The sequence below is a fragment of the Coregonus clupeaformis genome, chromosome 18, assembly GCF_020615455.1.
Source record: "Coregonus clupeaformis isolate EN_2021a chromosome 18, ASM2061545v1, whole genome shotgun sequence".
In the NCBI taxonomy this organism is placed as follows: Eukaryota; Metazoa; Chordata; class Actinopteri; order Salmoniformes; family Salmonidae; genus Coregonus; species Coregonus clupeaformis.
The window spans coordinates 21,150,935-21,178,236 of record NC_059209.1 but is presented as its reverse complement, the minus strand read 5'-3'; the positions used below and the strand labels follow the sequence as shown (position 1 = coordinate 21,178,236).

Genomic DNA, 27,302 nt, shown 5'->3' with positions numbered 1-27,302 from the left:
CAACAATTGCCTACTGCGGTGCGTTTCCATTTAACTGTCTTGTATGGATAAAACAGCTGGATGTAATGAGTCACACCAACAACAACAACAACAAAAAACTTGCGCAAAAACCTATTGTCAAATAAAAATGAAGTGGTTGAAGTGTTTCCATTACCCATTTAGGCAAATTGCACATTAATAAATTGGCGACAGCCTGTATGCCCTCCCACCTATCGGTTTCATGTCACAGGTCGCCAGCGAAAATCAGCATGGATAGAATGCAAGGACTGACAAATATTTGCCATAATTCTCATGTGCCGATGTATCACCACGGTCCGTGCCATGGTGAAATTTGCACTCCTCTAGATCTGAAATAATTGGATGGTGAAACTTGCATCCAGCCAACCAGTAAAGCAAGGCGAATCAATTCAGGCATTCTTGAAAGTCGGGACAATCCTTGTCTTGCAAATTATATATATTTTCAAATGTAACAATGTTTCTTTGCAAGGAGTAGGTATATAATTAAAATAGCGGCACCCTACCCTATGGGCAGTAAATCATTGGATCTGATTAATTTGATTCAATGCAATTCAATCTTTGATGACTGCAACTATAGAAATAACATTTATGAGCCATTGTCAACTTTCCATCTGGTTATTTTGCTCCCAGCTCACTGTCAACCTGTTTACATATAGGCTATGGATTTCATACAGAAACATAATTTGTTTGCAAATGCAACTGGGGCCATTACATCACGTGCCCTGCATACCTTTAAAATGATTCGGCACTCATAATTTATTCGAAAAACACAGTTTCCAACAGCTGCATGCCTTCCTCCCTCCCTCTCCATTCATATGTGGTTGTTTGTGTCTCAATGTACATTGTATGTTCCCATCTCTCTTCCTCAATTTCACCATCACATGCATATCAAATGATTGTCCTAAATAAACAACCTATTTTCATCCTGAAAAAAAACAATACAAAATCATGGTAGCTTGTTGGGTGTCCAAAATAATAACCCACATATATGCACCTTTTGTGCAAGCTTGATATTCATCACAGCCAACAGTACCTCTACTTAAGGTCTGACTGTGTGGGGTCCGCATTTGTGTGTGTGTATATACACACACAACCGGCACAGCTGGTGTCAAAGTTCAGGTTAGAAGACTGGAGCGATATTGCCCCATGGGAGCGTCTTTCAGAGGTTTACCCAAGCAGGAAGTGAAGGAACCCCTCTGTCTGTCTGTCTATTAGGTGTCAAAGTCCAATGAGCACTCCATATTCACATGGAAATGAAGGGGTGAGGGGCTGCACCCACTGGAATACCATTTTTTTGGGGGGGTTGGGGGGGGCACTAGACTCAATTCCCGTAAAGGAGTGGGGGGGGTAAATCACCACTATATACCTAGGGAGAAAGAGTGGCGGGAGGTTTGAGGGCTGGCTGACCCTGCTATTGCTGTTTTTAACTACTAGTCTAGGATACTCATTTTCAACCTGTCAGAATACGTAGTATGGCTTTCTTCGTGGATAGAGAGCGAGTGCTTTGGATTGCCTCGTGGTTGCTAGATATTTCTCCCATATAGACCACCGCCCTGTTAAATGCGTGGGTTGCTAAGCAACCACATGTTGCCTACTCTGAACTTGCATGGGCCTCTCTGATCATAAGGACAATTGTTGAACAACAAAATGACGTCCCTTTTAAATCCAGCATGTGTGACCATATCTCCTCTAGGCTATAGCATCTTGTTCCCAGTGTTGTACCTGAAAGCAGTTATGGATTGGAGTGGGAAGGGTTGCTGGTGAATGTAGCATGTTCCTTGGGAAGGACACCAACAGGGCCATAACAGATAGGCAAAAGGTTTGAAACACTCAGTGCAAATCACATTATCAACCCCTCGGCAACATCAATGCATGCTTTCCAGTCTTCTTTTACTGTGGCCACTTATACAATTACAAGTGCTTGAGGTTCAAAGGTTGTTAAAAGATTATTTGATGTTTAAGTTAATCTTATCTTAAAGTGCTCATTAAGGGGTCCTAGTCTCAACATCCACAACTGATAGCCGATGATAGTGAGATCATTAACCCATAAGAGTCTAAGCCCTGTATAAGCTGGGGGAGGGGGTTCTACTAAGCTACAGTACGTGTTTGTGAGAGTCTCACCTTCCCATAGAGGGGTCATAATAGTTTTTGTAGGCCAAACCGTTCGGACACTACAGACGATTTTGTGAGAAGACCAATTTTCGGGATGTCTCATGGTCTGACAAACACCGCTTTAGCTCTGTCACCTTTCACCACAGATGTGTAAGTGCGACATAAGCGGATGCGGTGGATTGAGACGCAGCCAATGCAAAAAAACAGATCTCTCCAGCTTAAACTGTGGATTTTTATGGGGATTTTTTATTATGCTAATTAGATAACAGTGGGAGCGGGACCTTTTAACAGGTTAACATTCACAAGGCCGCAGGGCCAGATGGATTACCAGGACGCATACTCAGAGTATGCGCTGACCAGCTGGTAAGTGTCTTCACTGACATTTTCAACCTGTCCCTGACTGGTTGAAAATTATAGTCCCTGTGCCCAAGAACGCCATGGTAACCTGTCTAAATGACTATCGCCCCGTAGCTCATCTGTAGCCATGAAATGCTTGTAAAGGCTGGTCATGGCTCACATCAACGCCATCATCCCAGACACCCTGGACCCACTCCAATTCGCATACGGCCCCTCAGTAGTGCCTGCTTAGTCCTCTCCTGTACTCCCTGTTCACCCACGACTGCATGGCCATGCACAACAACTACATCATTAAGTTTGCTGATGACACGACGGTGGTAGGCCTGATCACTGACGACGATGAGACAGCCTATAGGGAGGAGGTCAGAGACCTGGCAGTGTGGGAGAGGACAACAACCTCTCCCTCAACGTCAGCAAGACAAAGGAGCTGATCGTGGATTACAGGAAATCTGATTGTGGACTATCTGCACCATTGAGAGCATCTTGACTGGCCGCATCACCGCTTGGTATGGCAACTGCTTGGCATCTGACCGCAAGGCACTACAGTGGGTAGTGCGTACGGCCGAACTCTCTGCCACCCAGGAACTCTATACCAGGCGATGTCAGAGGAAGGCCCTAAAAATGGTCAAAGCCACCCAAGTCACAGACTGTTCTCTCTGCTACCGTACGGAAAGCGGTACCGATGCACCAAGTCTGAACCAACAGGACCCTGATCAGCTTCTACCCACAAGCCATAAGACTGCCAAATAGTTAGTTAAATAGTTCACCAAATAGCTACCCGGACTATCTGCACTGACCCTTTTTGCACTAACTTTTTGACTCCTCACATACGCTGATGTTACTGTTTACTATCTGTCAGTTTTATTCCTAGTTCTTTGTACATACTCTACGTGGCCATAAGTATGTGGACACATGCTTGTCGAACATGTCATTCCAAAATCATGGGCATTAATTTGGAGTTGGTCCCCCCTTTGCTGCTATAACAGCCTCCACTCTTCTGGGAAGGCTTTAAACTAGATGTTGGAACATTGCTGTGGGGACTTGCTTCCATTCAGCTACAAGAGCATTAGTGAGGTCTGGCACTGATGTTGGGCGATTAGGCCTGGCTCGCAGTCAACGTTCCAATTCATCCCAATGGTATTCGATGGGGTTGAGGTCAGGGCTCTGTGCAGGCCAGTCAAGTTCTTCCACACCAATCTAGACAAACCATTTCTGTATGGACCTTGCTTTGTGCATGGAGGCATTGTCATGCTGAAACAGGAAAGAGCCTTCCCCAAACTGTTGCCACAAAGTTTGAAGCACAGAATCGTCTAGAATGTCATTGTATGCTGTCCCGTTAAGATTTCCCTTCATTGGAACTAAGGGGCCTAGCCCGAACCATGAAAAAACTGCCCCAGAGCTTTATTCCTCCTCCACCAAACTTTACAGTTGGCCCTATGCATTGGGGCAGGTAGCGTTCTCCTGCCATCCTCCAAACCCAGATTAGTCCGTTGGACTGCCAGATGGTGAAGCGTGATTCATAACTCCAGAGAACGCGTTTCCACTGCTCCAGAATCCAATGGCGGCGAGCTTTACACCACTCCAGCCAACGCTTGGCATTGTGCATGGTGATCTTAGGCTTGTGAGCGGTGTTCAGCCATGTAAACCCATTTCATGAAGCTCCCAAACGAACAGTTATTGTGCAGACATTGCTTCCAGAGGCAGTTTGGAACTCGGTAGGGAGTGTTGCAACCGAGGACAGACGATTTTTACACGCTTCAGCACTCGGCAGTCCTGTTCTGTGAGCTTGTGTGGCCTATCACTTTGCGTCTGAGCCATTGTTTCTCCTAGATGTTTCCACTTCACAATAACAGCACTTACAGTTGACCGGGGAAGCTCTAGCAGGGCAGAAATGTGACGAACTGACTTGATGGAAAGGTAGCATCCTATGACGGTGCCACGTTGAAAGTCACTGAGCTCTTCAGTACGGGCCATTCTTCTGCCAAAGTCTGTCTATGGCTGTGTGCTCGGATTTATACACCTTTCAGCAACGGGTTTGGCTGAAATAGCTAAATACGAGCATTTGAAGGGCTGTCCACACGCAACACTACATGAACAAAAATATCTAACTCAATTACCTCGTACCCCTGCACATCGACACAGTACCGGTACCTCTTGTATATAGCGAAGTTATCTTTACTCATTGCGTTACTACTTGTTTAACTTTTTCTACTATTTCTCTATTTTCTTTCTCACTAAGCATTTAACTGCTAGTCCACACCTGTTGTTTACGAAGCATGTGAGGAATACAATTTTTAAAAATTTCATTTGAAATTTCATTTGATCATGCAGCCCCAAATTAGTTTGAGACATGAAATACTAGACAGTAACTGTTGCGTGTGAGCACCTGTTGTCCCACTGTTGTAGAGCCTAATCACTACACTACCCCTTTCTCTCGCTTCATTCATGTCATTGTCTGTCCCGTTTGTGATAGGCTGATCCCCGCCACACACACACACACACACACACACACACGCCAGATACTATCCCGGGTTCAAGTTTCAAGTTTTAATCAAGGCACATTAGAGTAGAGGTAGCGCGTTCGGGCTGGCCCTGTGGGAGGACTCTCCGCTGTGGCCCCGGGCGGCTAACCTTGACGTTTGAACTTCAATCGGACTGACAATGAAACGCCACGGTTCAATATCAAAATATGTTTTAATTATCAAATAAAAACACTAGTGCAGCATTTTACTTTGAAAGTCGTTTGGAAAAAAACGAAATTATATAACTTTGAGAAGAACCACAAACATACCTGACCCATATTCTTATAGCCATATTTGCCCGCTATCCGATCAGCGATGTCGGGTCCACCGTTTATCCGTACAGCCCAATGGTTGCTGTAAATCCGAGCTTTGCACGGGGCAGACGTAAAACCAAGCAAGAGCGCCAGGATGCACATCAAGACTATTCTCAAAGCGGCGTTCCAAACCATCTTCCTCTACTTTTCCCCCGAGCCTCCCGTGTCTCCCTCCGCCGACTAGGCAAACAATCAAACTTCTCTTCTCGCCGCAGGCAGAGCAAGCAAGATTATCGTATAACTGTTCGCGCCACATAGACTACACGCAATGAAAGAAAAAAACGGAAACCGAAAATGCCTCAAAAGCCCGTTAGACGGTCTTGTTCTGTGTTCTCCGCGTGCATGGAGAGTTCTAAGTTTGCGTTTGTCTGAGTACTTCTCCTTCGCAACAGTGGGGGTAGTCTGTCTGAATACAGTGCTCTGGGTTAATTTCTTTCCCCCAGAACTCGGATGTTTGTTCTCAATCTCTCTTTAAAGTGGCGAAAAAACTAGCGACACTGAAGAGCAGAAACTAATGCTGCGTTCGTAACCAAGTGGGAGATGGAAATTTACCAATTGAATTCGGAAATACCAGTTGGATGCCTTCATGTACTTTGAACTCGTTGAGAAACGCCAATAGGCTAATGGGCCAACAAGCTGTGTAAACCATAAACTAAAAGTTCAGCTATCATGCTTATAAACACATTATATAGTTCAAAAACCATATTAATAGATTGCTTTTTAGAAATAATGTTTTGTTACATTAACTGCCGAAAATGCTGTTATGGTGGCCATTTCCTTAGTGGGTGACGTCAGAGGTCAGCATGTGGGAGTAGTCGGAGCTCAGGGATAATAGAAGAGTTTCCCACTAGTAATTACCAATTGGAGGGCCGTTGAAATGGATGTTTCCCAGTCATATGTTGTAAAATCCCACTTTCCACTTGGTTACAAATGCAGCATAACCCTCGGGGCTACCAGCGCTCTGCTGGGTCTTAAAGGCACACCAAATTTTATCTCAAGCTGGTCTCTCTGATACTGTATCTAATTTATGACTGAGAGACAGTGTTAGCCCGTTTGAATTGGCCTACTATAGGCTATTGTTATGTTCTAAATGTTTGATATAACAGAATATTGCAGGCTGAGTTAATGTGATTTGGAACAACGTGCCAGACTTTGTTACTTTGTAGGCCTAACTATTTAAATTGTTACAAATCATTTCCGTTAGCATTGCAACATAGTTGCACAAAACAGGGAAAACATTTTACGCACTGGACTGGGTTTATTAGGCCTATAGCCTAAAAGACAAGATGGAAATTGTGAAAATCCCTTGTGTAGATTGTTATCATGAAGATCCCAAGCCAGTAATAACTCATTATTGCCGCCACCTCTCTCATCAGTGTTCAGCTTCATTAAAGATGTCACGGTAGTAGGCTAATGGTGTCATTATTGAGGTTGGCGTTATTTGTCGGCCAATTTGAGGCCTATTGATTCATAGGTTCTTGTTTTCGTAGCAGTTGCTTGGAGTAACACCGCAGCATGCCAGGGACGGTGCACACAGAAAAACTCTGTTCCGCCTCAAACACAAGTAGCAAATCAGCATAATTGCTCTAATTGCGGCCAATTTCTTGGTGAATGGACCCCGCTGTCAAATCTAACAACAAGTGGGGGACAATAATATCTCACGGTCCTCCAAAATGAGATGAAAGGAACCAGAACACTCCATGACCGCGAGCATTCAGTGCAAGGACAGACTTGTAATTTAAAGCATTGAAAGGAGAAAAAACAGGCAATGATTTGAGAATGAAATCAACTACCCAGCTCACGAGCCCCACATTCACTGTGTGGCCTCACTGCTGGGGGGCCAAATCCAGCCCCCCTATTCGGGAATGAACCGAGTGAACCCCACAAAACATCTTTGTCGACACCATCTGAGAGAGCAGTAGCGAGTGACAACAAACATTGGCATTCCTGCGTACATTCCTGCTCAAGTTCATTGAAATGTTCAAGATCGAGCCTACATCCACCATTGAGACGCCACTATTAGCCTATTTTGAGCCATTGTGTGACACGGTACTAGTTGAGCTGGATAGAAACATCAAGTCTGAGGCAACAGAGTTATACCAGCCTATATAACCTAAATATATTATCTTCACATAAGGGGGGCTTGGTTCTTTAGTTGGGCCCCATTATTGGGTTTTCTCTGTCATGAAAAGGCCTCCTCAGTTTTATTCACCTGTACATGGAATATATTAAAGATATGGTTGAAGATTTTTTTTTAAGTGCCCCCTTAAAAATACAAAGCCAATCGTATTGCTATACAGGGGCTATCTATTGCACAACATATTAAACATTAGTCCTCCTACTACAACAGTATACAGGGCCAGAGTGATTCATTCCTGAGAAGCAGTAGCCTCGTACTACCATGATGATCTTGCAAGCTTACATTCTGTTTTGCTACAAGGATTCAGTGATTGATTGATGAAGTGAAACGAGAGTGCAGCATTAAGGCTGGTTGTGTATCAGGCTAGAGAAGCAGAGCCCTGCTGGAAACCAGAAGCATGAGTTCATTAACAAGTGGCTAAGGTTAATAAGTGTATAGGTTGTATGTTGGGAGCTTTTGGGAAAGAGCACAGTTAGAAAGATATGGCATATAGAAGCAAACCGGATGGACATCATGAAAATGATCAGAGAGGTTGAGAGTAGAAGAAGTTCAGGAGAAAAAACAAACAAAATATAATTATTGTAAAATTGACTGTGTCCATAAAATGTAGATAGTAAGTATAAGCTGGAAGTAGAGGCCTAAGCATTGTTGTTCCCTAATTTACCCCAAGTAGGGAAAGGGTGGCGGGGTTGGAAAGTAATAAAGGGGAGTATATATATAAAAAACATGGGGTATTGGAAGTGATGCAGACAATTAGATTGATGGAAGTTACAATCTATCTGCAATATTAAGCTGATCTACCCCCCCCAAGGTTATACACATTCATAATGATCAAGACAAATCAGGATGGAGATAGCCAGTCATGGCTTTTTAATAAGAAGGACTATTCAAACTGTCTGTCTCACGCTACCTCTCTCTCTATCCGGACCTTCCTTTCTTCTTTCCTCTTGCTTGCACCCTCCTTCCCCACTCTCTCTCTGGGTGGGCTTCCAGAAAGCGAGATTTTACTTTGACCTCTGACCCAAGAGCTGTGTAGACTTCTGCAGTTGAGCACAATGGCACCAGCCACTCACCCTCCCTCGTCCTGTCTCGTTTGGATCGGAATATGGAGCTCTATTCTGTGGGCCACAAGATTCTTCTTTGTTTTGTTGAAATATAATATATATGGATACATACAGTACTACTACCTTCTATCATGTAGCTCAGAGAACACTGTCTGCACCTACACATAATTAGGGTACTTGTATATGGTAAGACAGTTGTATGGGTCATTCCACGAAATGAGTGCCTTTGCGTCCCTTTAATATTTTAAGTAGAAATTGTGCACCAACATAGAATTTAAAAGCCTGTTATATTCAATGAAGTGCCCTTTAATATAGACCACATGGGCTGCGTTTACACAGGCAGCCCAATTCTGATAATCTTTTCACTAATTGGTCTTTTGACCAATCAGATCAGCTCTGAAAAAGAATTAATGTGAAAAGATCTGATTAGTCAAAAGCCCAATTAGTGTAAAAAAAGATCAGAATTTGGCTTCCCCTCATCTGCCGGCCACTGCAGAGATGGTTATCCTTCTGGAAGGTTCTCCCATCTACACAGAGGAACCCTGGAGCTCTGTCAGAGTGACCATCGGGTTCTTGATCACCTCCCTGACCAAGGCCCTTCTCCCCCGATTGCTCAGTTTGGCCGGGCGGCCAGCTCTAGGAAGCGGCTTGGTGGTTCCAAACTTCTTCCATTTAAGAATGATGGAGGCCACTGTGTTCTTGGGGACCTTCAATGCTGCAGAAATGTTTTGGTACCCTTCCCCAGATCTGTGCCTCGACACAATCCTGTCTCGGCGCTCCACGAACAGTTCCTTCGACCTCATGGCCTGGTTTTTGCCCTGACGTGCACTGTCAACTGTGGGACCTTACATATGTGTGCCTTTCCAAATCATGTCCAATCAATTGAATTTACCACAGATGGACTCCAATCTAGTTGTAGAAACATCTCAAGGATGACCAATGGAAACAGGATGCATCTGAGCTCAATTTCTAGTATCATAGCAAAGGGTCTGAATACTTATGTAAATAAGGTATTTCTGTTTTTTATTTTTAATAAATTAGCGAAAATGTCTAAAAACCTGTTTTCGCGTTGTCATTAAGGGGTATTGTGTGTAGATTGATGAGAAAAATTTTTTTGTATCCATTTTAGAATAAGGCTGTAACGTAACAAAATGTGGAAAAAGTCAAGGGGTCTGAATACTTTCCGAATGCACTGTATGTGTCCATTTCCCCTGTCACAAGGGGATTTATAGCTGATTTAAGATGAAATTATCAACCCTGCCACTGTCCTTGCTATCCGTGATCCTTGGGACGTCCCTACCCCATTGAAGTTGAAATTTAAAATGGTTAAGGTAAGGGTTAGTGATTAGGGGTTAGGGTGGGGACGTCCCAAAGATCCGGGATAGCACCAACCACCCTGTTAGAGTGCCTGTAACTGTATTTGGCACTTCATATATTTTTTAATTTAACCTCTTAAAATGAGGTGAAATCAAGTTATTTTCCACCAAGTTACACATCTCAAAAGGCACAGAATTGGTGGAATGACCCATGTACATTCCATAAGACATTAAGTTATATTCAATGGGTATATCCAACAGCAGGAAATCTTATGTGGCTTTAATAGATGTTACCGCAAAGGTAATGATGCTGTATCATATAGAAGCTCAGCTTTACCCTTATAATCAATGTAACAAATTAGCAGTAGCATTAGAATCAGCAAGTTCATGCTTCAATTTTGTTGAGCAATTTTAAGTTGACTATGGTGCATATCAGGTGGAAACTCCCTCTAGTCCTACCAATAATTACACCATTCTAATGCTTTATGACTAGAAGGGTTCAACTGCACATTTAAAAAATAAGGATATAAAATCAGGATCTGGCCTAAAACAGGCACCTAATAGAAGTCCTAACTCCAAGACTGCTTGCGCCCTCCAGTGGTGAACAACCACATTACAGAGAGGGTATTTGTTGATAGCCTGGGGTAGGATTCTGCTGTTAAACGCCTGTGCAGTGCACCACCTGTGTATTCTCATCATGAGTGGTGCTCCACAGACCTGTGTGTGCTTCCCTCTCATGCTGAGCCACCATATGGCATGGGAACAAATCACTAGCCGGAAACTACAGTAAGCCTGCAACAGCAGGAAATAATACAGTACCTTCGGAAAGTATTTACACCCCTTGACTTTTTCCACATTTTATTGTTACGGCCTGAATTTGAAATTGAGTAAATTTCGATGTTTTTGTCACTGGCCTACACACACACACACACACACACACACACACACACACACACACACACAATTCCCCATAACCTCAAAGTGGAATTATGTTTGTAATTTGTTTTCGTACAAATTAATACAAATGAAAAGACTGCCCATCTTACTCTTTTCTCTTTATTGGCCAGTCTGAGATATGGCTTTTTCTTTGCAACGCTGCCTAGAAGGTCAGCATCCCGGAGTCGCCTCTTCACTGTTGACGTTGAGACTGGTGTTTGCAGGTACTATTTAATGAAGCTGCCAGTTGAGGACCTATGAGGCGCCTGTTTCTCAAACTAGACACTCTAATGCATTTGTCCTCTTGCTCAGTTGTGCACCGGGGCCTCCCACTCCTCTTTCTATTCTGGTTAGAGCCAGTTTGCACTGTTCTGTGAAGGGAGTAGTACACAGCGTTGTACGAGATCTTCAGTTTCTTGGCAATTTCTCGCATGGAATAGCCTTAATTTCTCAGAACAAGAATAGACTGACGAGTTTCAGAAGAAAGTTAGTTGTTTCTGGCCATTTTGAGCCTGTAATCGAACCCACAATTGCTGATGCTTCAGATACTCAACTAGTCTCAAGACAGCCAGTTTTATTGCTTCTTTAATCAGCACAACAGTTTTCAGCTGTGCTAACATAATTGCAAAAGGGTTTTCTAATGATCAATTAGCCTTTTAAAATGATAAACTTGGATTAGCAAACACAATGTGCCATTGGAACACAGGACTGATGGTTGCGGATAATGGGCCTCTGTACGCCCGTGTAGATATTCCATATAAAATCAGCCGTTTCCAGCTACAATAGCCATTTACAACATTAACAATGTCTATACTGTATTTCTGATCAATTTGATGTTATTTTAATGGACAAAAAAATTACTTTTCTTTCAAAAACAAGGATAGTGTATTTAGCATGTTGTTATTGCAGGTGTGGCGAAATGCTTGTTCCTACTGTAGCTCCAACAGTTCAGTAATATCTAACAATACACACAAATCTAAAAGAATGGAATTAAGAAAAATATTAGGAAAAGCAATGTCAGAGTCTGGAGTATAAATATACAGTACCAGTCAAAGGTTTGGACACACCTACTCATTCAAGGGTTTTTCTTTATTTTTTACAATTTTCTGCATTGTAGAATAATAGTGAAGACATCAAAACTATGAATTAACAACAAATACCCACCATTTGCCTTGAGTACAGCTTTGCACATTATTGGCATTCTCTCAACCAGCTTCACTTGGAATGCTTTTCCAACAGTCTTGAAGGAGTTCCCACATATGCTGAGCACTTGTTGGCTGCTTTTTCTTCACTCTGCGGTCCAACTCATCCAAAACCATCTCAATTGGGTTGAGGTCGGGGGATTGTGGAGGCCAGGTCATCTGATGCAGCACTCCATCACTCTCCTTCTTGGTAAAATAGCCCTTACACAGCCTGGAGGTGTGTTGGGTCATTGTCCTGTTGAAAAACAAATGATAGTCCCACTAAGCCCAAACCAGATGGGATGGCATATCGCTGCAGAATGCTGTGGTAGCCATGCTGTTTAAGTGTGCCTTGAATAAATCACAGAGAATGTCACCAGCAAAGCACCCCCACACCATAACACCACCTCCTGCATGCTTTACATCCGTTCACCCACACCGCGTCTCACAAAGACATTGCTTGTGTTTCTTGGCCCAAGCAGATCTCTTCTTCTTATTGGTGTCCTTTAGTAGTGGTTCCTTTGCAGCAATTCGACCATGAAGGCCTGATTCATACAGTCCCCTCTGAACAGTTGATGTTGAGATGTGTTTGTGACTTGAACTCTGTGAAGCATTTATTTGGGCTGCAATTTATGAGACTGGTAACTCTAATGAACTTATCCTCTGCAGCAGAGGTAACTCTGGGTCTTCCTTTCCTGTGGCGGTCCTCATGAGAGCCAGTTTCATCATAGCGCTTGATGGTTTTTGTGACTGCACTTGAAGAAACGTTCAAAGTTCTTGAAATGTTCCGTATTGACTGACCTTCATGTCTTAAAGTAATGATGGACTATCGTTTCTCTTTGCATATTTGAGCTGTTCTTGCCATAATATGGACTTTTACCAAATAGGGATATCTTCTGTATACCCCCACTACCTTGTCACAACACAACTGATTGGCTCAAACGCATTAAGGAAATAAATTCCACAAATTAACTTAAGATGGCACACCTGTTAATTCAAATGCATTCCAGGTGACAACCTTATGAAGCTGGTTGAGAGAATGCCAAGAGTGTGCAAAGCTGTCATCAAGGCAAAGGGTGGCTATTTAAAGGATCTCAAATATAAAATATATTTTGATTTGTTTAATACTTTTTTGGTTACTACATGATTCCATATGTGTTATTCATAGTTTTGATGTCTTCACTATTATTCTACAATGTAGAAAATAGTAAAAATAAAGAAAAACCCTTGAATGAGTAGGTGTGTTCAAACTTTTGACTGGTACTGTATGCATACACAGTGCATTCGGAAAGTGTTCAGACCCCTTGACTTTTTCCAAATGTTATGTTACAGCCTTTTTATAAAATTGATTAAATTATTTTTCAATCTACACACAATACCCCATAATAACAAAGCGAAAACTGGTTTAGACATTTTAGCAAATGTATTTAAAAATAAATAAATAAAATACCTTATTTACATAAGTATTCATACCCTTTGCTATGAGACTCAAAATTGAGCTCAGGTGCATCCTGTTTCCATTGATCATCCTTGAGATGTTTCTACAACTTGATTGGTGTCCATCTGTGGTAAATTCAATTGATTGGACATGATTTGGAAAGGCACACACCTGTCTATATAAGGTCCCAAAGTTGACAGTGCATGTCAGAGCAAAAACCAAGCCATGAGGTCGAAGGAATTGTCCGTAGAGCTCCGAGACAGGATTGTGTAAAGGCACAGATCTGGGGAATGGTACCAAAAAATTTCTGCAGCATTGAAGTCCTCCAAGAACACAGTGGCCTCCATCATTCTTAAATGGAAGAAGTTTTGAACCACAAAGGCACCTGCATGATCATCAAGACTCTTGGAAGAACGTTCTATGGACAGATGATTCAAAAGTATAACTTTTTGGACGACATGGTTCCAGTAATGCGTGGCGAAAACCAAACTGCATTCCACAGTAAGAACATCACACCAAAGGTCAAGCATGGTGGTGGTGGTGTGATGGTCCCAAAAATATAAATGCAATGTAAAGTGTTGGTCCCATGTTTCATGAGCTGAAATAAAAGATCACAGAAATTTTCCATACGCACAAAAAGCTGATTTTCTCTCAAATTGTGTGCACAAATTTGTTTACATCCCTGTTAGTGAGCATTCCTCCTTTGCCAAGATAATCCATCTGCCTGACAGGTGTGGTATATCAAGAAGCTGATTAAACAGCATGATCATTACATACGTGCACCCTGTGCTGGGGACAATAAAAGGTCACTAAAATGTGTAGTTTTGTCACACAACAATGCCACAGATGTCCCATGTTGAGGGAGCGTGCAATTGGCATGCTGACTGCAGGAATGTTCACCAGAGTTGTTGCTAGACAATTTAAATGTAAGTTTCTCTACCATAAGCTGTTGTTTTAGAGAATTTAGCAGTAAATCCAACCGGCCTCACAACCGCAGACCACGTGTAACCATGCCAGCCCAGGACCTCCACATCCGGCTTCTTCACCTGTGGGATCGTCTGTGACCAGCCACCCGGACAGCTGATGAAACTGATGAGTATTTGTCTGTAAGAAAGCCCTTTTGTGGAGAAAAACTGGCTCCCCAATCAATTGACGGATTTCCTTCTATGAACTGTAACTCAGTACAATCGTTGAAATTGCTGCGTTTATATTTTTGTTCCGTATATATTGCGATTAGAGATCTTGCTAGGGTTTCTGAGGATGCGTATTGTGCATGTTTAGCCAATGTGAAATGAAATTACTGTCAAGTAAGCGGTGCGCTCGGCATTCTGCAAGTGACGTCTGTACTGGGTCGGTGGTATGGACGGTGCTTGAGTAAGGTGTTGTGCAGTATCTCTGGTCAGTTTGAGCGCTGGTCAGGACAGGGACAACATGACACAAACATACATATTTATGACAACATCCAAGACCACAGTCTGACTTCACAATAGTCCCTCACAGACTGAGAAATAACTTGCGCAAGACAAAGTTACTGCTCAGAACTTTTATTTAGAGGTAAACGATGGTTAAAATTACATTAAAACATAATATTTGAATGGGCAAGTCTTTGAGGGGGACCGATGCGGGGAGGGCACAGAGGCGGCCCCCCTCCGCAGAAACAGAAAACAGCAAATGGGGGGGAAAGAGACCTACAGCTACAAAATTGAAATTGAGTTTTAAAAGATGGTCAAAAGGAGTGGGATTAGCTGGGTCACTCAGAGTTGTGTATAAAAAAGGAGAAAAATGCAGTTTGTTAATGTGGAAACCCTCCATCTGAGACGTCCTCATTTCATCAGTGCTAAAGCGCTCTCCTTTTCCATTTCTCTATAGGAGTACAGATTATTTGTTGTAACGTCTTCCTGCAGTTTTGAAAAAGTAAACAAAAACGTCCTTCAAAAATAAAATGCAGCAACCACATTTCTTGTTCTACCATTACATAAACAGTATTTATATATATATATATATAAATACATACACAAATATCTTACATGTACAACCAATTTGAAAAGGGAAAAGAAAGAAAAAGGTATAAGGACTTTGGGGGCGAGGGGAGTTGGAGGGTTATGTTTGGGTAGTGTGTTTATGTTTAGCTTCACACACAGAGAGCCTTTAGGATGGGGGTAGGACAGAATCCCCTAGGTGCCCCCACAGTGCCCTTCAGTTGGCCCAGTAAGGGCTGCCATAGCTGGACTTGTTGCCCTGGTTCTTCTGCTGCATGCTGCTGGACTGGTTGCGCTGACCGGGTCCACCCTGCGGGGGCGGGGGGGGGGTTAGAGAGAGCACACACACCAGTCAATAGGCAGGTTTCCATTGACCCACGTTTATTAGACTAAAGCAATGTCGCAAAAATTTTTTTACTTGACATGTGTAATGGAAACGGCAGCTATAGGAGACATGTTCTAAAGATCGACATTTTAATCCGTCCGACTGGTGGATTTTTCTTTTGTGATGGAAACTGTTTTTGGAGTAAATTCTGATTGCCGAATAATTTTGAATGTGTGTGGGGCATCATGTAACTATAAAGCTCCATTGCACATTCAATTCTAAATGCCTACTGCTTGCTAAATCTATTTTTCAAATATAAAAATAATGTTTCTTTGCAGGACAAGGATTATCTTCACTTTCAAGAATGCCCGAAATGCGTCACCTTGCTTTTCTGTTTGGCTGGATGCAAGTTTCACCATCCAATAATTTCAGATCTAGGCTACAGAAGTGCACGTTTCACCATGGAGGCAGTCCGCAGTACAGCTCCCCATAAGTCCATGCATATGGTGTTTATTAACAGCAAGTGGAGAATATAAGTCTATGGTGTTTATTAACAACAGGTTGAAGGGGTGTTACCTGTCCGTCTTGGGCGAGGTGATGGTGCAGCATCTGGGAGTGGGGCTGCTGGTGGGCAGGCAGGATGTGGAGGAAGGGGGCTGGGGCGTAACCGGGGGCACCGCCGGGGTTCAGGGGGCCTGTGCCCCCCAGGGCAGACGGCAGGCTGAAGGGAGGGGGGGGTTCCCGTGTGGAAGCCCTGCTTATCAAAAGACTGGGGTGGGGTGGGGGGACAGAGGTTGGAGAGGACCATTATATTATGTCATGTCTGAGTATAATCCTTAAATGTATCCTTATTTATGTTTCAATCCTGTGGTAAGGAGGCTGTGTGCTCCTCGATCAGACAGCTTTGCTATTAACCACAATTAATCCAACTAGCCGTTTAAATTAAAATCTATTTGTTATTCTCAGACATGACTTAGCGGAAACTACTACACAGCAACAACTATACACCAAGTGTGGACTGACTCACCTGTGTCTTGCTGTACATTGAAGCACCCATTTCAGGCACCCCTCCACTGCTGCCCGAGCCGGACAAACCTGGAGCTGTGAGCGAGAGGACACAAACAACATGTCAGTTTGACCCTGTGATGCGGCACGGTGCCAGTAGGCAATGTTCAACATTTCTAGTGAGGGAGTTCACCATTTCAAGAGTTAGTGGTGAGTGAGGGAGTATTTCTCAGTAGTGAGGGAAGTGTTTCAGAACAGTAGTAGTATATCACGGCGGATAACAGTGAAGGGGGGCGGGGAGGGGGGGGTGCGTCCTGGGGCAGCCGAGTTCAATGAGTGTACCTTTCCCTGGGCCGCTGCCAGCTGATTTGGCCTGTGACTGGGCAGAGCCTCCGTACCCTCCCTTACTGTACTCCCCCGCGTGGCCCTGAGACAGGTCGTCAAAAGCTGAGAGAGGAATGGAAGAGGACCAGGAGGACCGAGTGAAGTGGAGGGGGAGAGTAAAAAAGACAGCAGAGGAGGAAGGGGGAGAAGAACCGAGAGAGAAGCAATAAGGTAACTGGCTAGAATAGCATGTGAACAGCGACTATATCCGGCAGAGGGGGACGGGACGGGAAGGGGGGACGGCATGCTCGCTAAGCAAGATCTCTCCCTCTCAGCCACGCACACAACAGACACACGGTCTGATTTCAGTTCATCCTCTTACACATACCTGTTCCATACGTGTGCTGGCCGTAGCTGGGCTGATGCTGTTGGTGGTACTGGCTGGAGGGGTTCCCCAGGCCCATGTTTGGCTGCTTGGCCGAGGCCGGAGGCACGAAGACGGTGGGGCCGTACTGGAAGGCGCTGGGCACCCCGGGCATGCCGGCGTAGTAGGGCAGGCCGGTGTAGCCGTAGCCCGGGGGCAGAGGGGGGTTGAGGAAGGCCTGGTTCTGGGTCGGTTGGCTCTGGCTCTGAGCCTGGGGGGGCTGTGAGGGGCCCTGTGAAAGGCTGGTGGGGGGAGCCGGGGATGACGAATCCCCTCGACCAAACTTGGTCGCTTCACCTAAACAAGAGAGAGGAGAGATGGTGATCGATATGAGAACAGGCAAATGCATAGGAGGGAATGTGAGAGAGCCAAATGGGTCTATGTTCCTGTGAATTTATCTAGAATTATTTGTTTTAAGTGGGTTTCTTATGTGCAGTATTTTCAACTTTTAGTTTATTTGAAAGCTAATCAAGTACTGAATACAAAGATCTAGTTTTCTATACCGAAAACATTAAAACTAGCCTACCTCTCCAATCAACTAGCTAATTGTTTGGATTTGAATACTAGCCACGCTTCTCTTATCTCCTGAACAGAAGGCAAGACCAAAGATTAAGAAATGGCAGCAACTTTCCTCCACTACAAGTATTCCTCAGAAATTGAATACTTTTTTTCAACAACCCTGTGCAAGGAGCTCAAGAACAGCCTTATGCAATACGGGATCTTATGGAAAACATGCAGACGGCGAGGACGACGAGGCGGTAGGAAACTGATCAGCAAATTAAAGTCTATTGTGTGCACTGGCGATGCGAGCAGTACAACATGCACAACGGAGTTGGACAATACATTTTACATGCCAGTTCTGCAGGCTGACCCGCAGGCTATTGATGTCACCCAATCCAGTCCATACAGAGCGCAAGAGCGCAATGGACCAACCAAAATGCAATGAATCCATTTCCACCAATGCCTCCACACGTTTTACGCTCCGCCTGGATACAAATACATTGAAAAGGCGTGCAGCCACGGCCGCGGTGGAGGCCTTGCTGTTTTATACAGAGACTGCTTTATTTTAAACCCACTGATTGTTGCTGGTTTTCAGTCTTTTTAGTGCCTTGCTTTTAAATGTAAACAACCAAAATCCGAATTAGTTTTCCCCCACAAAAGGGCTTTATTACAGACAGAAATACACCCCTCAGACGATCCCACAGGTGAAGAAGCTGGATGTGAAGGTCCTGGGCTGGCGTGGTTACATGTGGTGTGCGGTTGTGAGGCCAGTTGGATGTACTGCCAAATTCTCTGAAACGACGGAGGTGGCTTATGGTAGGGAAATAAACATTACATTCTCTGGCAACAGCTCTGTTGGACATTCCTGTAGTCAGCATGCCAATTGCATGCGCCCTCAAAACTTGAGACATCTGTGGCATTGTGTTGTGTGACAAAACTCTGCACATTTTAGAGTGGCCTTTTATCTTATAGTCCCCAGCACCTGTGTAATGATCATGCTGTTTAATCAGCTTCTTGATATGCCACACCTGTCAGGTGGATGGATTATCTTGACAATGGAGAAATGCTCACTAATAGGGATGTAAACAATTTTGTGCACAATTTGAGAGAAATACATTTTTTGTACGCAAGGACATTTCTGGGATCTTTTTATTTTATTTCAGCTCATGAAACATGGGCCCAAGACGTTACATGTTGCGTTTCTATTGATGTTCAATATATTAACCTCTATGCCCCACCCTCGCCAACATTGGAATTTTGGGAGACTAACATCCATGTTGACTCACCCAAGTGCTCTATGGTTGCTGACTTGCTGGATTGTCTAAACCTTGTGCAACATGTAAATGTTCACACCCACAACCGTGGACACACATTGGACCTCATTATCACTGGTGATGTCCCTGACTTGGATGTCATCGAGCTAGGCGTCTCTGACCGCTCCAACTCCTCTGCACCAACCAAAGAGCACCATTACATTCCTCAACCTGAGGAAACTCAATCCATTCTTCTTTCAGGAACACATCCAGCCCACCTTTGAGTCCGACTGCAATGAGCGGGCCCTTGATGACATGGTCAATCTGTATAACAGCACTCAGTTACACCCTGAACATTTTTGCCACTGAAAAAACATGTGAAGTAACATTCCAACGCTTGCCCCCTTGGTTCACTGACGAACTGCACAGAATGAAGACTCATGGCCGTAAGCTTGAGAGACATTGGAGCTAGGATGGCCTCACTGTCCACCTACTGGCCTATAAAGACCACCAGGCAAACTACTCTGCTGCCTTAAAAGCAGCACGATCAACCTTCTACTCTGCCACGATTGACAATAACAAAAAGGTAACCGCAGAACCCTGTTTTCTACATATAGTCGCCTTTTCAACCCTGCAAACTCATTCTCTCTCGCATTTGACCAGTGACATCGCTTCTAAGATTCTTTCAAGACAAAGATTGACACCAGCATGACAATCATGGCCTCTAAGACTGCCCCTCACGTCAACAACTTCACAGAATTCACATCCGCTGTGCAGTCAATGATCTCTAAAATGAAGGTCACCACTTGCTCCCTTGACCCTATCACTACATCCCTTCTCAAAACCTGCTCATCTAGCCTGCTTATGTTTATCACCACCCTGATCAACAAGTCCCTGCTGACTGGAGAAGTACCCTCAATATTCAAAAAACAGCTGCAGTCACCGCGACTGAAGAAACCCAACCTTGCCCAGGACATCCTATTCAACTACAGGCCCATCTCCAACCTCCCCTTCCTATCAAACGTACTGGAGAAAGTGGTTGCAAACCAGCTTTAATCGCATCTGTCATCTAATCAGTTGTACAAGGTTTTCCAGTCTGGCTTCCGACCCTTGCACAGCACCGAAACACAGGGGTTTAAAGCAACAACAAAAATCCAATGACAAACTTAAGTCTATCTCAGATCGATTGTCTGGGGCCAAGTTAACCTCCCCTTTCATGTAAGAAAGTCATAATCATCATGCTTTTAGGGAAAGAGGATAATTGTGTACAGTATTAAACAGAGTTTGACCAATTCCAGTCCCCTTGGTTAGGGGATCTGAGGTCCTCCCCCAGAATTGTTTTATGTAGGACTGAGAAGCTCCGTTCTGGCGACTTTTTAAAAGGACATTCTTCTCCAAAAATGATGATAATAAATTGATGCTGACACCATCTAAAATATAATTTCTACCTCCAGAAATGGGCACAATAACATACTTGTAAAAATGTTGTTAAAATAATTTGTACATATTGGACCATGTGCATATAGCCTATGCATGGTCTATATTATCAGATGTGCCATTAGCAATAAGCATTATCACCTGTAGCCCAACTGATGAAGCATAGTGGCTATAAAATGTACATAGGCTGAAGCATGGGGTTTGTCCACTTGCATTTACCCCATTGGACACAACATCCTGATTATTATTAATTATTATATACATTATTCATTATTATTCACTTTAAAATATTACAATGTATGTCATTGCCCTTTTAAGAGGACATTGCCCATTTAAGAGCTCTGTTGTGCAGCTGCACCTAAAAACCATGCTTGAAACTCTGGTCGTAAAATGATGCCACATGCGCAACTGAAGGAGTAAAGAAATAAACGTGGTAGCAATGTAAACCTGGGATCCCCTCTAACAAAACGAATTTCAAAAGTGTTTTCCCGTGATTGCGTTATGAATTGTTGTGAATTGGACTGCTAGTCAGAATATGTTTACCTCCTATGGCTCTCGCAACTTGAATGCGCCTCAAGGAATATTTAGCTCGGATAGAACACGCAACAAGCCGACTAGGTAAATAGGTAAACTATTCTACTATGAGGTTGTCGGATTATGTTTTAATAACATTACATGGCAAAAATAGTAGAACTGGAAAGTTACATCCTGAGCGATAAAGTACATGTTTTGAATGACTTTACCAGCAGCTACAGTAGGCTTCACACCACTGTCTGAGGTGAGCGCTGCTATATAATATTTAATTCCCTTCATCTGAACATCGGATTGTCATCAACAATCATGCATGTCAGTTCAGTGCACATTTATTTGGGAATATATTTAGTAGAACAGACATGCTTCTGTCTGTATTAGGCTAAGTCATCTCCAAACCACTACTGCCCACCAGAAGTAAATCAAGCTTTAATTCTACTGTTAGTCAGAGGAGATGGGAGATTCAGTCATTGAGATAGTCCACATATTAAGATTCAGCTATGTGCTTGTAACCATCATCATCTCCATATTATGGTGCACACACAAGATTTGGTTCTGGCCTCCGAGATGAGTGCTTTACCTGAGTATGGATTGGTGGCTAGCCCATCTCTGCCAGGCATCGTTGCCGTTGTACCAGGGAATGTGACTCCATAGTAGTCCTACAGAGAGATGGAGAAATACACCAGTTTAAACTAGAGACAGAAGGAGAGAAAACAGTAACATTACCAAATAAATCAGATTCAACACAGGAGATTCAGTCATTGAGGTAGTCCACATATTAGGATTCAGCTATGTGCTTGTAACCATCATGATCTCCATATTAAGACAGACACAATATTAAATCATTAACATTTATTTATGTCTGGGTCTACTAAAACTACATCTAAACCAGAGACCGTGCGAGAGTCCACCTGGGCAAACAGAAATGTGTGCTGCATTGCTCTTCATGGACGTAGTAAGTAAGTGCTGTTCCATGTGTGAAAGGTCGCTCACCATAGGCAGACGAGACTGCAGCATCTGCAGGTCCTCATATCCATAGATCTGCTTTAGAGCAGGACAAAAGAACACAGGTCAGTTGATACAGTTCAACTGAAATAGTCAAAATATTCAACCACAACTCACTAAGCAAGAACCACTGGTATGAAAGAGGAGAGTGAGAAAGAGAGATGGTTACCGGGTATGCAGGAAGCAGGCCTCCAGGGCCCATAATGTACTGATTGGCCAACAGAGGGGGCACTCCTTGGGCCAGGTTAGGGGGGGGTTTGCCTGTGGAACACAAGAAAGAGAGAGAAAGAGGAGTCAAAAACCACACTGGTCTATAATCAATGGTCAAATAAGCAGAGGCAGTAGGACAGCGTTTCCCAAACTCTGTCCTTGGGACCCCAAGGGGTGCACATTTTGTTTTTTCTAACACCACACAGCTGATTCAAAATGTTCAAAACTTGATGATTAGTTGATTATTATAAATCAGCTGTGTAGTGCTAGGGCAAAAACCAATACGTGCACCCCTTGGGGTCCCTAGGACCGAGTCTGGGAAACCCTGGAATAGGACCATTAAGTGACCGTAACAAACCTATGTGTGACGGCAGGGTTCTCCTGGACTCACCCGAGGTGGTGGTCAGCAGAGGTTGGGCGGTGCGCCCGGCGGCTGAGAGGGCGGCGTTGCCGGTCAGACCAAGCGCTCCGGGGCCGTGCATCATGCCATTGGAGCTGCTAACAGCGGCGTTGATCGAAGGGCCCGAGGAGGAGAAGGCGTGGAGACTGCTGCTCTCCTCACTGGTCATCTGTATGGTAGGGTGGAGGGAGAGAGTTAGCCTGACAGAACCTTAGCTTTATTGGTTGCCTTTTTCCTCTCCAGTGTCTCAGTGCTTATTTAAAGATCAGTCCCTCTGCGATCAACAACCAGACACACACCGTCTAGGACGTGTTTTACGTTAGCCCAAGAAGAAGAGGCTGTGCTTACCGTGAGGGAGGAGCTTGTAGAGAGGGCAGATCCTGACGAGTATGTACTGGTGACATGACTGGAGAGACAGCAGCAGAGAAACAGGTAATGTTACCAAATCATCTGATGCGTATTAACCCAATGAGTCCCACCGTAACTTGAGCGCGTTTTGGACTTCTAACCCCTTTAAACCCCCTAGAATCCCCCCCAAAAGCTGTCTGTTTAAGCTAGAGATATTGTTTTTGGCATTGGATGCATCTCAATCCACCACATCCTCCAATGTCGCACTGTGGCAGAAGAGCGGTGTTTGTCTGACCATGAGACATCCCGAAAATCATTCTCACAAAATCTGTAGTGTCAGAACGGTTTGGAATACAAACTACTATGACCCCTCTTTGGAAAGATGACTCTCACGAACACGATGTGTTCTCCGTTTTGCTCTACGACCCACACAAGCATCTTGGGACTCGTCTGAAGTCGGTACAGACGACCTGCCAACTTCTGTCTGTAGCGTCCGAACAGTTTGGGCTACACACTAATATGACCCCTCTGTGGAAAGGTGAGACTCTCACGAACAAGTCGGATTTTGCTCTAGGACGCCCACAGGCCCCACAAGACTCGTCTGAAGGTCCCCCGGTACCAGGTTTTTTTTTTTTTCATGAACAGAAGTATATATGGAGACTGTTTAGTACCAAAAAGAGGTTAAATACATGTTTTTTTTTTTTTAAATACATATGTTTCCTGATCTTTTTTTATATCTCAGACATAGGACAGACACTTCAGAACAAACTTCCTTTTGATTCTTTATTTTTTTGTTGGGGGGGGGAGACGGGACGGGACTATCTGTTCCATGTAGTGAATCTGTTATTTAATGAGTTTGTATGGGCTAGTAGTAGTAAGCCCAAACAAAAATGCTAATCCAATAATTTGTTAATATTTTCTTTGGTACTTCAAGAGTTCTTAAAATTCAAATAGCTAAATTATTGGTATGACCTTAAAGCAATTCCATATACAGTGGGGTAAAAAAGTATTTAGTCAGCCACCAATTGTGCATGTTCTCCCACTTAAAAAGATGAGAGAGGCCTGTAATTTTCATCATAGGTACACGTCAACTATGACAGACAAAATGAGAATTTTTTTTCCAGAAAATCACATTGTAGGATTTTTAATGAATTTATTTGCAAATTATGGTGGAAAATAAGTATTTGGTCAATAACAAAAGTTTCTCAATACTTTGTTATATACCCTTTGTTGGCAATGACACAGGTCAAACGTTTTCTGTAAGTCTTCACAAGGTTTTCACACACTGTTGCTGGTATTTTGGCCCATTCCTCCATGCAGATCTCCTCTAGAGCAGTGATGTTTTGGGGCTGTCGCTGGGCAACACGGACTTTCAACTCCCTCCAAAGATTTTCTATGGGGTTGAGATCTGGAGACTGGCTAGGCCACTCCAGGACCTTGAAATGCTTCTTACGAAGCCACTCCTTCGTTGCCCGGGCGGTGTGTTTGGGATCATTGTCATGCTGAAAGACCCAGCCACGTTTCATCTTCAATGCCCTTGCTGATGGAAGGAGGTTTTCACTCAAAATCTCACGATACATGGCCCCATTCATTCTTTCCTTTACACGGATCAGTCGTCCTGGTCCCTTTGCAGAAAAACAGCCCCAAAGCATGATGTTTCCACCCCCATGCTTCACAGTAGGTATGGTGTTCTTTGGATGCAACTCAGCATTCTTTGTCCTCCAAACACAACGAGTTGAGTTTTTACCAAAAAGTTCTATTTTGGTTTCATCTGACCATATGACATTCTCCCAATCCTCTTCTGGATCATCCAAATGCACTCTAGCAAACTTCAGACGGGCCTGGACATGTACTGGCTTAAGCAGGGGGACACGTCTGGCATTGCAGGATTTGAGTCCCTGGCGGCGTAGTGTGTTACTGATGGTAGGCTTTGTTACTTTGGTCCCAACTCTCTGCAGGTCATTCACTAGGTCCCCCCGTGTTGTTCTATGATTTTTGCTCACTGTTCTTGTGATCATTTTGACCCCACGGGGTGAGATCTTGCGTGGAGCCCCAGATCGAGGGAGATTATCAGTGGTCTTGTATGTCTTCCATTTCCTAATAATTGCTCCCACAGTTGATTTCTTCAAACCAAGCTGCTTACTTATTGCAGATTCAGTCTTCCCAGCCTGGTGCAGGTCTACAATTTTGTTTCTGGTGTCCTTTGACAGCTCTTTGGTCTTGGCCATAGTGGAGTTTGGAGTGTGACTGTTTGAGGTTGTGGACAGGTGTCTTTTATACTGATAACAAGTTCAAACAGGTGCCATTAATACAGGTAACGAGTGGAGGACAGAGGAGCCTCTTAAAGAATAAGTTACAGGTCTGTGAGAGCCAGAAATCTTGCTTGTTTGTAGGTGACCAAATGCTTATTTTCCACCATAATTTGCAAATAAATTAATAAAAAATCCTACAATGTGATTTTCTGGATTTTTTTTCCTCAATTTGTCTGTCATAGTTGACGTGTACCTATGATGAAAATTACAGGCCTCTCATCTTTTTAAGTGGGAGAACTTGCACAATTGGTGGCTGACTAAATACTTTTTTCCCCCACTGTAGCTTGGTAGGCTTAGACAGGGCTTAGTCTGTAGAGAGTTAAACACTGTGTTTGAGCTACACACTTTTGGGTTGTACCATTGGATTCGTCCATTTCTTCTGCATCCGTAGATACCATTAGTCTGTGTGATTAACATTTACATTTTAGTCATTTAGCAGACGCTCTTATCCAGAGCGACTTACAGTTAGTGAGTGCATACATTATTTTTTGTATTTTTCATACTGGCCCCCCGTGGGAATCGAACCCACAACCCTGGCGTTGCAAACGGGGGCTGAGCTAGAGCAGTGTTTGTAAGACAATGACAGATCCCAAAGGGGCCCGGGTCTTTTTTCCAAAAATGTCTGTAAAGTCCAAATGGTTTGAGCTAAGAACTATTAAAAGCCATCTATGAAAAGCTGAGACTTTCACGAACATGCACAGGTTTTGCTCTATGACCCTAACAAGCTATACAAGAGTCGTTAGAAGGTAAGGGGTTCTTCTAGATAGATCATGGTCCCCTGTAGCTCAGGGTTGTGGGTTCGTTTCCCACGGGGGGCCAGTATGAAAAATGTATGCACTCACTAACTGTAAGTCGCTCTGGATAAGAGCGTCTGCTAAATGACAAATGTGAAATGTAAATCATAGGAAATCCCAGGACATAGTGTATATAATACTGTGATAAGCTAACAGTTTCTATCACCAACGCCAAACCGTTGTCACTGACTAGTTGGATATTAATTTCCCAGTGAGCAAACAACTTCTGTACTTACAGCATTCATTTTTATCAGGTTTTTGCTTTGGTGGACTGTACTTTTCCAATTGACATTTGTCAATAAAACTCATGAAAGCAACTATTTATGTCAAATGGTGTGTTCTACTTGTAGCCCTGGTTGTCCTGAAAAGAAAATGGTAAAACACTTCATTGTGAGGCTAAATATAAGGGCTGGACATGCAGATAAATGAAAAGCCCATTTTTGCTGGGGTCTCGGGACTGATAGGGTTAAAAGGGTTTAACCAACCGATAATGACTTCAATTCTACTGAGTCAACATGGGAGATTCAGTCATTGAGGTAGTCCAAATATTAAGATTCAGCTATGTACCCCCTAAAAAATAAAGATTCCGCTATGTACTTGTAAACATAATTATCACCATTATCATGAGAATGACTGGGGGAGAGTGATGGGCTTACCTGCTGAGGGATGGCAGGGGGGCGGAGTGGGAGGGCGTGGGGGCCGGGGAGGGAACATGGTGGACGGGGCCACTTTCACTGCTCATGGGCGGCGACTCTGGCTTTTGGGTACGAGAGGCCAATGACGTTGCTGAGAAAGAAGAGGAGAGAGACGGACAGTTAAGCAAGCATGCTGGACTCGTTTTTTGTCTTAAACATCAACTAAGAACACCTTTTCCTTCAAAAGGGGTTTCTGTTTTGTCAACCACAAATTCTCCTGGGTACTTACAGTCCTGTGGGCCCTGTGTCCTCATGCCACAATAGCCATTCTGTGAAAGAAGACATTGACACTCAGTGGGCCATCTGATTTCACTAACAATGATACGTCCTGTATCAGTGGTCACAAGCCTTTTGAAAGGGT

The 27,302-nt window shown here is 43.7% G+C and overlaps 2 protein-coding genes across 4 annotated transcripts in view; both read right to left on the bottom strand.

Moving 5' to 3' along the window:
• Positions 1-5,819, bottom strand: part of LOC121551983 (proprotein convertase subtilisin/kexin type 5) — a 63,110-nt gene extending 57,291 nt beyond the window's left edge. For all 3 annotated transcript variants that reach the window (XM_041864689.2, XM_041864688.2, XM_041864690.2), the window contains exon 1: positions 5,279-5,819. In XM_041864689.2, the coding sequence (XP_041720623.2) occupies positions 5,279-5,458 (180 nt within the window). In that variant the 5' untranslated portion in view covers positions 5,459-5,819. The remainder of the gene's footprint in view (positions 1-5,278) is intronic.
• Positions 5,820-14,926: 9,107 nt separating this feature from the next.
• The window catches only part of LOC121551982 (ubiquitin-associated protein 2), a 31,764-nt gene continuing 19,388 nt past the window's right edge, over positions 14,927-27,302 (bottom strand). Inside the window, 13 exon segments of the mRNA XM_041864679.2 lie at positions 14,927-15,687; positions 16,279-16,428; positions 16,430-16,471; positions 16,730-16,803; positions 17,050-17,154; positions 17,420-17,752; positions 21,758-21,836; positions 22,171-22,221; positions 22,352-22,443; positions 22,751-22,961; positions 23,141-23,198; positions 26,903-27,032; positions 27,171-27,210. Of these exon segments, the coding sequence (XP_041720613.2) occupies positions 15,595-15,687; positions 16,279-16,428; positions 16,430-16,471; positions 16,730-16,803; positions 17,050-17,154; positions 17,420-17,752; positions 21,758-21,836; positions 22,171-22,221; positions 22,352-22,443; positions 22,751-22,961; positions 23,141-23,198; positions 26,903-27,032; positions 27,171-27,210 (1,458 nt within the window). The 3' untranslated portion in view covers positions 14,927-15,594.